Genomic DNA, 13,283 nt, shown 5'->3' on the forward strand with positions numbered 1-13,283 from the left:
AGAGCAAATTGGAGAGACAAATGGGTGGAATCAAGCTCCTGAGAGGCAGAAGCTCCAAGGGAGTGGAGAGGTGACAACCAGAGCTCTGGTTCTGGAGGAATGTTTATATTCCCTGTTAACTTCCCTTGGCTGTACAAGGAGCAGACACCAGGTATTAACACCAGGATTAAGCTGCACCGACACCTCACAGCACTTACCAGCACTAGGGGTGGGCTGGAAGAGGATCTCAGTTTGATTTGCCAGCCTCAATTTGTGCTAATGCTCGACCTGCTGGTCAGGTAAATCCCTGTTCAGAGAAAGCCACCGAGCTCTGCATCTGAAGAAATGCAAACACGGCTCACCCTGCCTCCAGCACAAAGAGCTGTCCTCAGTCCCCCTCCTGTCCCCCTCCCTGGCTTTTTAGTTATGTTTTTTATCTTTTTGCCAACAATTCACAGGAAGGTCTGACTCTTCTTTTTTAGCTCCATGAAAAACGTCTTTCACAAGATGTTTGTCTGACCTTCCCTCAAATCCACAGCCCCTCCAAACCCCAAACAATTACTTCTGAAACACCTCAGTAAAATCTGGCCTTAAGTTTTGGCCTTCGCAGGCTGTTTAGAGTGGAGGAAAAAATAAAACCAACAAACCAATATGACAACATCAACAGCAAATGCTAAATTTGGGTTCTGTGCTTTCACAACTCAAAGAAAATCTATTTTCCTTCCAGCCTTTGACAGATGTCACAAGCATGCATTGTAGGTGGGACCTTCTGAGCCCTGACCTGACTTGTTTGGAAGCCATCCAGAACTGCCACTACCCATCTGTTTTATGCACATCTAATTCTGGATTTCTGACAAAACTCCTCTACACTGTTATTATGACCAAGCACTCCCCATAATGCTCAACTGAAGCTCTCCCTTCAGCTGGAATATTCCAAAACAGACCTGCCATCTCTTCCCACAGATGTCCTTCACTGTGAGACCCCCAGGAAGAGAGGCAGGAGAAGATCACAAGTTTTAACATTATTTTATTTTCCAGCTGACTTGTGATAGTTTTGAAACCACCAAGTTCTCACCAACAGCAGAATCTCTTATATTGGATGTACAGGGAAGGGATTCTGATCTCTAGTGGGACAACCAGTCACCAGTAATTTCATCCCACCATGCCTTAAAGAAAGATTCCCCAACATCTGTCCTTCACCCCAGTGCCTAGGAAATAGCACAGTTTGTACAGGTGTCACTAAGGCTCAGGAATGCTCTCTTGCCCTCCAGGCCAAATCACACTGGTTACTGTTTAAAGAAAAAGCTTACTAGGGTTCCTAAAAACCCATCCCATCACAGTTCATTTTGTTAAAAGACATTGACTCACCCATCCCTTAGCACTAATCAAGATCCAGCTACTTACTCACAGTAGAACCACAGTTGCAGACAGAGTTCTTTCAGCTCCAGCTGTGCTGAAGAAAAATCTCCCCTCCTTAGGCTACCACCCCTTGGTTCTGTTTCATTCAGAACCAAGTCCCCTCTTTCCACCCTGCCCTTATGCACTACATATACAGCTCAGCTGCTCACCTTCAGGCCAGCTTCCCTGACTGGTGAATAGTTATGCAAGGGATGTCCCAAAGGAAAGTTTAAAAGAGGAAGGAAATAAGAGAAATTTCACTGGAAAAGCATCTAATTCTGTAAGAAGAAAGCAGCTCCACTGCAGAGTAAATCAATCTTTTGCTAGTGCAGGCTTCACCTCAGCCTGCAGGTGACACTGCCTGGACATCCACTAAACCAGTTTCAGGCAGGTGGCACCGACCCACAGACTCCACATATTGAATAATTTTCTGTCTTGCAACTGCTCTCCTGCCCCTGTGCCAGCCTCTGTGGAGCCTCCACAGCAAAATGAAAAGGTTTTCCCAACAGATCATCCACCTGCCAGGTGAACCACATCTTCATAAAGAGGCCAAAGATCAAAAGTGGAGCACATCACAGAGCACCCAGGCTCTGCCCCTTGACAGGGAACTGCTCAGGCTCATCTTTATGAGCAGAGTAAGCTGGGGATTCTGTCAAACCTCAACACAAACCTACAGTGAAACAAACAAGGTACTTCTGGACTTTTCTCTCTTTCTGAACACCTTTCTGTGCTATCCAGGCAACCCATCAGGTTGAGATTAGCAACTTCACAGCATTAACAGCTGACATCTGAATCACATTTTAGGAACCAGCAGTAGCAGAGTTTAATGGGAAGCTGTTTCACTTCATAATACAATTCACATTGTGAGGTACGACTTTTTCCATTATGAAACTATAAAAATAGATTCCCAGAGTCTGAGTCAATAATTTAAACAGATCATGAGAAGAGAATCAGGTATTATCCAGGAAGACCTGTCCCAGTACTGCAAGTTTAGAGTTAAAAGATTGACTGGGGCAAGTCAGGAGGGAGTGTGAGCTCTTCCTGGACTTTCTCTTCTCTTCACCTTTCTCTGAAGAAGCACCTTCAGGGCTCTTTGCACTTTCCCCATCTCCATGGTCAGAAGCTCTTTTTAAAGGGAATTTCTTGATTTTCTTTAGGGAGTAAAATTCCTGCATCAAGTCTTCCACTTCCCATTGCTCTTCTTTCTGCCTCCTACAGCAGTGCAGGGCAGCAGGGTCTATGGGGTGAGCCTCAGTGTTGAAGACGTACCCTCCAGCATTCAGGACACATTCCCCATAAGGTGTCATCACCACATCAAAGGCTGATCCATTGTTGTGAATGAAGTTGTCTGGGTCAAACAGCAGGTACAAGTATTTTACTGTTTCAGCCAAAAAAAAGGATTCCATGCGATTATCCAGTCTGTGATCTCTCAAGTCTTTGATCTACAAGAGAAGAAATACAGGGGGTTACAGTTATTCTAATTCAGTAAGTCATGAACTTACAGGGAAAAGAAAACCAGCTTGTGATTCATTTCAGTTTCACAACACAACACAGCACCAATTCACCCTGTATTTTAAACAGTTGTATGGAAATACATCAACAAGGTTTCAGATGTTTTGAATTAGTATAATCTAGTGGGTAGGAACAGGAAGATTAAATCAGTAAAACAGGAAAGTAAATCAGTAAATTTTACAGTAAATCAGTAAAACAGGAAGCTTACCCAGGAGAAACCTGGGTAAGGAGAACAGCAAGTAAGCTTCCCATCATTCACCCTACTAAGAAAAAAAAATTTAATTGTAAGGCTTTTACCTACTTCCCAAATCACAAGACCTAATTCTCTGTATTTACAGGGAGTTTCTTGTGAAACACAGCTTGATAGTATGTTTGAAATCTTCTATTAAATGATTTTAGAGAAATCACTCACTGCAGTGCTCCTGTGTTTGATGAGATTTTGGAGGCACAGCAGGAAAGCAGAATCCCACAACTGGCTGGCAGAGAGCCTGCATCCAACCTTCCTGCTGAGCAGAACCTCCCCAGTAGCTACAGAAATACAGGAAGCAGGAGAAGCTTCTGATGCTTTCCCATGTTTTGGGCTTTGGTGCAACTGCCAGAGACAGATTCTGTCCTATTTTTGAGGCTGTGAGGGGCATTATTGCCAGAAACAGGACCAGCAGTTACCACATGAGCTTCACAGAGAAATACCAGGGGGTTGGTTGAAAAAGAAGTCACGTCTTAACCAAAGTTAAATCCCATGGCAAAACATCATTCATGAGAACACTTTCTGATTTTTAGCAGCCAGTTTAGCAGATAATTTAGCACTTACAGTTGCAAATCCACAGTCAACCTTGCTGATTTTCTCTATTGACTCCACTGCATCTCTTCCCAGTTCCAGGAGTGTGGGATCCCGGGTAGCACGGTACAGATACATTGCACTCTCAATCAGCTCTGCAAAAAAACCCCAAACATTTGCAGGTGTAAAGATCACCAAACCAAGTACAGAGGGAAGGCAAGGCATTTCTTGTACTGATTTCACAGCACTACTTTAAGATGATCAGGTAAGCAGCCTGGCTTGCTTTCTGTTTCCTCTGGCTCAAAGCACAGGTCCTTGCTTTTGCTAAGGATGTGCTACAAAGAAATTCAGGTTAATCAGCCTGGAGGGAACAATGTTCCCCCCTCCCACAGACGGAGAGTGGGAAGGGAGTGAGAGAGAAAAGGATTAGAACTCTGATGTCAAGGGAAGAAAAGAAAGATGCTTCTAGAAAGAAGCAGAGACAAGAAATTCAACCCCCAAAATGTATCTTTTTAATTCAGTGTCAGCCTCTGAAACAGGGGTACTTAAACCACCATGAAAATGGGTACTATGGACATACTGCATTTAGGCAACATAAACACTGTGCTGTGTTTACTGCCTACAGAAACAGGGTTTTTTGGGATGCTCTAAGCTATTTGAAAATTAACACTTAGGGAGTATTTTTGGCAGAAGCATCTGATGTGGATGTCACTTGAACACTCAGACCAGAAGGAAATGAATCCATCATTCTCATTTACAAAGTTTTACTGATCTAATAACCAGGTGTGGTTTGGTTTTTTTTTTTGCTAGAGTTGTGAACAGCAGACCACTTCACTGCAGCATCACAGACAACATGTAATTCCTCTTATGTGTTGAGCTGTACTGGTGCAGCTGGAGCTGGTTTATTTCAGGAACAAAACACAACCACAGTGCTCTACTCACACTCACTTTCACTGCCACGATTTAGAGGACACAAGCATTAACATTTTGCATGACTGCAAGACATCCCACATCAGAAAATTTAACATTTAAACATGCCAAATCCTACACTGAAAACCCAATTCATTAACACCCCCTGCTTTATACAGTAACATTATTGTTTGGGTTTTTTACAAGCATAACTTCAGAATGGCAGAAAGTAAAATGTGTGGCTTTGGCTACAGAAAACACCAGTAAAATGCAGGCAGGAAGGAAGCAGAAGTGGGGAGGAACTTTGGGAGGGCAGATATTACTAACATTTGATCTTACCACCAGAGCAAAAGCAGGAGCCCATGTTCCTTTTTATTTAATTTCTGCTTACCAGGCCTGAGTGGATATCCTTCTCTCTTGTCCACAGTGTAGCCCTGGGGAATGTTGTAGAACTCAGGCAATCCACCAAACTGCTTCCAGACTGTGTAGTAGTTGAGGAAGGTCCGCATGGCATTATCTATATCCCCAATGAGGCTCTGGGAGAGAGAAGCCAGTTAGCAAAGCAACATCTGGGTGAGGAAAAAACAACACAGGAATTTATTCAATAACACTCTTATGGTCTATAAATGGTGACAGAACTGGGTTGTTCAGCAGGTTTGAATGGTGTAAGTATTAATTAGGTATGATGCCTTAAGAACAGGTAAGGACTAAGGAGGGAGGTGTAGCTTTTCTGTTGGATCACATTCCATACACCTAAAGAGTATAAACTGTCTGATTTTTAGTTAACAGAAGGCTGGGTCTTACAGTCAACACTTCTTTCAGTCAATCACTTCAGTCAACACTTCTTTCAGGCAGTCTACTTCAGTGGGGATATAAAGCCTCAAAACTCTGAATGGGAAAGTACTCACACAAGTAAAGCATTTAGAAAGGGTGAAAAAAGAGGTCTGATTTTCTTTAGCCTTCTGTTCCCATCTGGATTAAGAAACCACTATCAGGAGAGTCTGCAACAGAAAAAACTTCCCTCCCATCATGCTTAATAGAAGACTTTTCTTAGAGACCACTGATAAAGTCAACATCTACAGGCTCCAACACCAGAATTCACCAGAGATCAAAATAAACCTGTAAACCAGCACTGATGAGGGTTTGTCACTGTCATATTAAATACCAACCCAAGATAGATGAATAAAATCACCATTTGCTACTGCTAGAGCAGTTCTTACCTGTAGGCCTGGCCAGTAGGCCTCCAGGGACTGAAAAACAGGCATGGACACTGTTCCTTTGTACATCTGAACCCAGAGGTACCAGTCATCAAACTTCGTGTAATTTTTGATAGCTTTGTTATATTCTGTAAGAAAACATAGATGAGTAGGTAATCCAACAAAGGAGTCTTATTTTAAAGAATGAGAGAAGCCCCTTTTTCACTTGAGTCATGTCAAAAGAATGACTTCTCAGGATGCTCATCAAACTGTTCAAAAGCATTCCTGAAGCCATAGTTGAAACAGTTTCAAATGCACCCTGTTAGATTCTTCACCATCTTCCTCCACAGTCCCACATGCAATGTTTTTACAAGGCTCTCCTGAGACCCTTCATACAGAAAACAAACTGCTCACCTAGAAACATAGACATCAGCTCCTTGTCCTGCAGGAGAATGGCTCCTTTAACAAGGTATTCAAAGTAGGAATCCACTCCAGCCCCAATGCCAGCATCCTGGGCCACCCACTTGGCAGTGATCACATCAATGTGGTTACCAACCTGGAAGAAGTAAGAGGAGAACAGAGGGGGATAAAGTGGAAATAAAGCTTATCTACTAAATAATAATTTTTAAAAATCCCCATATCACACACAAGAAACCCTTGACCTTTTTTTCAGACCATCTGTTTCACAGATTCACCATGTCCATTCCAACAAGATACATTTATCAGCATCAGAGAAGTTCAAAGTGCAGAAAATATAACTGGAATTTTACCCTTCCCATATCAGTGCTGCACTGGCCAAAACAAAACACCACTATGCTACTGTCTGTCCAGACCCACTTCCCATCTCACAAGAGCAGAGCAGGATGAATAGGTACAGATACAGTGATGGAGGGCAAGGATGTCAAAAGTATGAGAACCCCTCTGATAATATTTAACAGATCCTTCAACCTGGGGCTCCAAAGTCTAGAAAGAGACCCACGTGGCAGAGAAGAAAATACACAACCATGACTAGCTTAGCAAAAGTGGAGAAACCCAGCTATTCAATTTCTCTCTCAAACAAGGATTAGGGGTATAAACAAAAAATAAACAGATCCCAAAGCAAACAAAAGGGACACTTCTTCATATAGTATATGATTAACCTGTTCCACTTCATACCAGCAACACTAGTTCAAAAAAGCAGCTCTAGAAATTAAATAAAGAGTGACCACGGGATTGTGGTGCACTGGTGCACTTGCATTGCTCTTATTATCTCCTATAGGCCATTGTCACATCAGGCAGCTGACAGACCTTTTATTTAACCTTTACAGTTGCTGCTACAAAACTGCAATACCCAAGAAAGACATTTGCCTCCCGACCACACTTGTTATGGAACAGAACAATGGTGTAATGCTGGGCTGCAGCACTAAGTGGAGATGTGGATGCTGCAGGTAGCAACAATGTCAAACATCTGACTCTGGCCCAGTTATTACCATGATGGTTATTTATCCAGTTCCATTTCCTCTCTCTTTTTTTTATGCTTAGAGTTGCATGCACAAAATTATACAAAAAGCAGAGCAGCAAATTCAAAGTTCAGCCCTCACTCACCAGCCCAATATCTGAGCGGTTTTTCCACAATGCCTTCAGGGCTTTCCTGGCAACATCTTCAAACACTGGGTCACCAGTAAGGTGGCTTAAAGTGGCAAATTCCACTATAAATGTACCAATTCCAGCAGTGCAGGTGACTGGAGTCTCCCCGGGGTTCACTCCATGCAGCAAGTTCACTGTTCCATATGGCATGCCAGTTGGGGTCTGAAAAGCTGAAACAGGCTATTTTTGGTTCACTTGAGTGTTCACTGCTACATCTGACAGTGCCAAGCACACACCTCACTTTGCAGAGCAGAAAGGCAACAAGGACTGCAGCTCTTGCAGTAACTGCAAAGAACAACATGAGGAGTAGAGGAGAGAGGGTGCCACAAGCTACACAGCCCTGGGGGGGTACTGCAGATCTTGCCCAAAGCAGCAGACTGCATCTTGACTTCTTTTACAGCACAAACAGGGCAGGCAAAATGGAATTACAGCCAGTGTGCCATCACTTAGCTTGTGGCTACTCCTGAACTCTAGCTCAGGGTGGCCCCCACACAAGGAAATAGTGCCATGCCACCAAAGCACACCTCCCAGCAGCAGCCCACAAAAAGGGGCAGATGAGGCTGGATCTTCTTGCTTTTCCAAGCTGTTGTTTCACAGCCTTTTCTTATTGCTTGTATTAAATACATTTCCCCCCACCAAGCAACACAGAAACTGATGTGCTAAGCACACACAACCCTTGGATTGCAGACACACAGAGCTTCACAATATGCAACTTGCTTTGAGGTCAGGGAAGACAGGAGTGTTTTATGAGCCCACACACCAAGCAATGCCACCTCCACCAGGCACATCAGTCACCTCAGGACACAAACTCCAGCAGTCCTCACCTGGCAGGAGTTTGCGAGCTGCTTCTTCTGCCATCCTCAGGAGAGGTCCAGAGCATGGCCATCCTGCTTCTACTTCAATGCCAGCCTTCTTTGAGAGCAAGTGAGCTGAGAGGAGACCACCCACCACTGCAAGGTGGACAGTAAGAATCCCATTAAAGAAAGTGGAATGAAAACTGAAGCACATTGTATTTATTTGTATTTATCCTGATGCAGGGATAGGGTTTATAGAGGAGAAAAGTGAGATGGTTTATCGTTAATAGCCTAATCCAATATACCACCAAAAGAGTGGTTTCTTCCTTTGTGCCTGTTTGCAGTGGGAGGTAAATAGATAGCTTCCATTATTTTAGAAGCATCAGATCCTACTTGCCCTACTAAACCTGCACTGCTGTGCATGCAAATGGAGAGCTAACAGTATAATAAACATGAACCTCTACAGGAGGAATTATGCTTCATTAATACTATGCTTGGGTAAATAAATTCCTTGGAGAAAAATGTCTAGGCAAGAGTAAAGAATTTCAGTGTGACTGACAGCAGCAGGGAGTTATTAGCCCTTTTTCACAGCCTTCTCTACTGTCACACTGTAAAAGCACACACACAGAGAAAATTACACTACTGCAAAAACTGTTTCAGCAATAACTGACAGGAGAAACAAACAAAAAACATAACCACCAGTTTTGTTCCCTGTCAGTGTCTTGTAGTTGGATGGCACAGCAGCAGTTAGGTGTTGAGCTGGGTAAAAAACTCCCCAAACTCTTGTGATTTTCAAGAAAAGAAAAAAAAGTTCAACTTTATGATGCTAAAGAAATAAATACAGAATCTCTACTAAAAAACACTATGTAAAAAAAAAAAAAAAAAAGACAGTATACTGTTTGTAGTGTTTCAGTGAAAAATACATTCATTCCAAAGCTCAAAAGCTGTCACCAAAATACTGAAACTGCCACGTCTACTTCTGTTTGTGTAAGGAGAGGAAGCAGAAAGGTGATGTGAAAAGACAAGAAGGAAGTGACATTTGTTTAGGATTTCTGTTTGTTTACATGTCCTGTTACAAAGTCCCTCTGACCACTCCCTCCCATTTACCTCTGTGTTCGGTTCAGAGGCTCATACAGGAAAGAAACCCAGCATAAACACCATGAAAAAAAAAATCTTACCTCGAATGTTAGTTTCAAAGACAGATGCGTTGACATCAATATCAAAATCCACCCCTTCCTGCAGCACACTGACAACTCGCTGGAACTCGGACACATTTCCCAAAATCTGCAGGGGAGCAGGACAAGGGAGAGAACGAGGCTCAGAGTTCACAGAGAAAACCAAGGCACAGCCCAGTGTTAATTCGACTTTTGCTTTAGTATTCTGTGGCAGGCAGCAGTAAGGAAAACACCTTTCCGTTTCATTTCAAAGCAGTTTCTTCAGGGTCTTTAGCTCTGTGTCCCAGCGTCAGGAGGTCTCAGGGGTGGGAGCTCTGCCCACCTGCCCCCCAGGGCCGGAGCAGAGGGAGAGGCAGCAGCTCCCCGGTCGATCAAGCACTGATTTTCCCTCACTGCCGACTACAAACCGGGTGCGAAGGGGGGGGCTAAAGGCCCGGACTCACCAGCAGCGTGTCCAGAGCATCGATGAGCGTCAGGGAGAAGCTGTGAGGAGAGAAGGCAGCTGAGGGGCGCTGAGGGGGACGGGGCGCCCCGGGCCCGCTGCAGGCGAAAACGATGTCCCGTCCCGGGGAGGGTCCCTACCTCCCCCAGGTGTCCTGCCCGTCACAAGTCAGCGGTCGCAGCTCGTCGTAGGGGAAAGCGCTCTCCAGGTAGTGCTCGTAGGCGTGGTAGAACATGGCGCGTACTCGCTCCCTGAGGCACAAGCACAGCCGGCTTAGGCCCGCTCAAGCCTCTCTCCGGCTCGCTCCCTCCCGACCCCGCACTCACCGATAGGAAGCGATGTCCAACCCGCGGGCGGCCGCCTCGGTACCTGCCGGCAGCCGCAGCGCCCACAGGCACAGCACAGCGCTGAGCGAGTGCAGCATCGCCACGCTCCGCCGCACCGGCACCTTCCCCCCTCCTCCTCCCGACCGGCACCCAATGGGAGCGGCCGCAGTGCGCAGCGCATGCGTTGCCCGGGCCGGGCGGTACCACCGGGGAGGCGGCGGGGGGCGGTGAGGGTGTGCTGCTGCCTCAGGGTGCAGCTGCCTCAGGGTGCAGCAGGGCGCTGGGTGTGTGGGGAGCAGTTCTTAGCGCCTGGGTTTCCTTCCGCGGGGGTCATAGCTCCTTGTTCCAAGGGCAGAAATGAACCTCCTGGGCTCTGAAGGAGTTGGCAGTGCTGGGGGTGAAGCTCTCAGACCTGAAAATCAATGTAGCAAACACAGTGGCAGCTCTGTAGTAATGCTGAGTTCCCGGTAGTGGTGCCAGCTGACCGGGAAAGTGTGGGAAGGGGAGATGGTTCCTGGCACTGTTCCTGTGAAATTCCTCTCTGGAAATAGGGCGAAATAGCCCAGGATATTTGTGAAGCCATTGGAAAGATTCTGGCCTGTCCATCTTCCTTCTGGCAAACCACCCTCAAGCCTTTTTCTCCCTCTAATTCAAACACAATTTTATGTCAGGAAACCCTTCTTGAGGGAAGCCAGTGCCCAGGTCTGTGCCTGGAGCTGGGTGCTGGTGTCATCTTCACACACTGGAAGCACTTTAAGATCCTGGGCTGAGGATCTGATCTCCCTAGCTCAGAGCAGAGCTGGTTCTCGTTCCCTGCCAGAAGAACCGAGTCCCCCGGAGCCATCACCTCAGGGGCAGATTTCCAAGCCCCTGCTCGCCGTTGTGGTGATTTCAGGCGGTGATTTTAGCACCCTGCTTTAGAACGATGGGCAGAGCTCTCTGTACACCTGCATCTTTACACTTTGGTGGGGGATTCACTGTGTATCCTTCCCTTTCTCCCCTGAGTGTGCTCCATGGGTGAGGAGTGAGGTGGGACACAGACAGAAGAGGTGTGAAGCCTGTCCTGCCCATGGCCAAGGTGCAAACTGTAGTGATCAAAACTAAACCAGCTTGCTCGAGGGAGAGGAAAAGGCACAAATAACCCAACATTTCCTCAACATTTCCTCTCATGCTGCCGTCGATGTTCTTTAAAACCCACTTAACCCCAAGGCTCCTGGCCTAGGGCTGTCCCACCAGGTGTCACTGTACACTCGTGTACAGCTCTGCTCCGTGGCAGCAACAAAACGCCGCTGAATAATTTCAGCATTATTGTTCATTTGCTTCAGCTGTAATTTAGGTTTCTGGGGTCATTTATCATAAGGCTGTCTGCTTTCTTATTCGTGGCTCAAGGCTGCTGGAGTATATCTTGCTGCATTCCTGGGAGGATCAAAGTATTGGAGCTGATTTCACTAAAAGCTGTCACAGTACATTACTGGAGCACATTTTATTAAAGTTCATTTTCCAGACTTAAATTTAACAGCGTTCTAGACCACTGTCATTTACCATAGACTGGAACAGTAATTTCACTATCAAAGACAGTTATTGAATTCTAAAAGTTGACTGAAGTATTTTTTAAACAGATACAGTATGTGAGTTGAAAGAAAAACAGGACGAGGACAAGGCAGAGCTGTGCAATGGCCCCCACAGACTTCCAAGGGGAAGGTGGAGGAGGTTGAATCCAAGGTTGCAACATCACAGGCACTGACTTGCAATAAAATTAATGTGGTAATTAGCCTCTGCATCCCACCAAGCATTTGTAAAAACAAATTCATGAAAAAAAAATGTAGCTAATGATAACAGAGTTGAGCTGACCATCACGAAAGAACTGTCTCCTGACCTGCAAAGACCAAAACAAGGGATGAGCAGAGGATGATGTAAATGAGGCTGACTTACTGCTCCAGGGGCTGATAAGCAGGAGAGCAGGTACTAGGGGAGCCAGCTGGATCTAAACTAATCTGCTTGTGAAAAAGGCATTTTGGGTCCATTTCTGAGAGCACATCAGGCTGCTGACAACCCTGGGGTGGTTTTGGGAGCCAGACCAGGCTGTCTCCTCCCAGCTGTTTGCTGGTCTACCCCCTGACATAGCCACAGCTTTATTGCAAGCCCTGCTGAAGCAAGGTGAGGTTGCTGTAGTCCCACCACAGAGGGGCTGGGAAAATTGGCTGTGGAGAGCTGGGTGGGAGCAGGTCCTGTTGCTGGAGGAGAACACACCATGAGAGGGCTCAGGAGAGCCCAGTCTGCTGGTGCTGAATGGCCTCTGCATGGAGGATGCACAGCAACTTGCAGGTGGGTGGTTGGCAATCAGCTGCCTGTTTCCTAATAGCCACAAATCCAGCTGGGATACAAATTATTTGAGTGAAAAGGTGTTTTTTACAGTGTGGCTGTGTCATGTAGTAGAGGAACACGAGTGTGGTGTGCACATAACAGCATGGAAGTTACATAGGGTTGGATGCAATAAATCACAGAGGATGTGGGGAGTGGTGCTTCCGAATGGACAGAGCCTGTTACTAAAATATTTAGGCCACATCAGGCTTAAGTGCTTCTTCAGATGCCTCACTCCAAGTCGTCAGGCTGTCTGTCTTTATGAAAAGGCCACAGACAAAATAATACGAAGTTTCATTTGGGGGGGAGGGGAGGCTGTAATTACAGGGGGTGTTTAACACTTTGGTTTATGGCATCTTTAGGCTGAGAACTTGTTTACTACTTGCTATTACCATAAGTGAGGCTGTTGCCCTGCTTGCAATTTTGATGCCCATTAAGATGAGAACTGTATGTAAATCAGGATCAACCATTAATATTTATAATTCATGGGGGAAAGTAGGAGTTTGTCTGTTATGAGAAGAAACGTAAACAGGAGTTTTATGAGCACTGAAAACTGTTGCTAAAGTGGTTCTCTTGAAATAATTTTCCTTTGCAGGCAAACATCAATTCTTAATTTTAGTAGGACACATAGCAGGATGGAAATGATGATTGATTTTTCTCCAAGTGCTGCGGGCTGCTCCAGTTGAGATTTCACTATAAAAGACTAGACATTTCCAATTGCTTTTTTTAAGTTCAGAATTGATTTTATTTGTTTAGCACCTGGCTAACATAATAAAAAAGAGAAGAA

At 45.3% G+C, this 13,283-nt stretch overlaps 1 protein-coding gene across 1 annotated transcript; it reads right to left on the reverse strand.

The window, feature by feature from the left end:
* Positions 1–2,296: 2,296 nt before the first annotated feature.
* On the reverse strand, positions 2,297–10,253 carry LOC103539763 (ER degradation-enhancing alpha-mannosidase-like protein 2). The gene is made up of 11 exons (XM_030463253.1): positions 10,136–10,253; positions 9,950–10,060; positions 9,811–9,850; positions 9,371–9,476; positions 8,223–8,348; positions 7,357–7,568; positions 6,187–6,328; positions 5,797–5,921; positions 4,968–5,112; positions 3,701–3,822; positions 2,297–2,819 (listed from the first exon to the last, which is right to left on the reverse strand). The coding sequence occupies exons 1-11, from the start codon at positions 10,231–10,233 to the stop codon at positions 2,328–2,330; spliced, it is 1,719 nt and encodes a 572-aa protein (XP_030319113.1). The 5' UTR covers positions 10,234–10,253; the 3' UTR covers positions 2,297–2,327.
* Positions 10,254–13,283: the final 3,030 nt, after the last annotated feature.

This window comes from Calypte anna, chromosome 20 (genome assembly GCF_003957555.1).
Source record: "Calypte anna isolate BGI_N300 chromosome 20, bCalAnn1_v1.p, whole genome shotgun sequence".
NCBI lineage: Eukaryota > Metazoa > Chordata > Aves > Apodiformes > Trochilidae > Calypte > Calypte anna.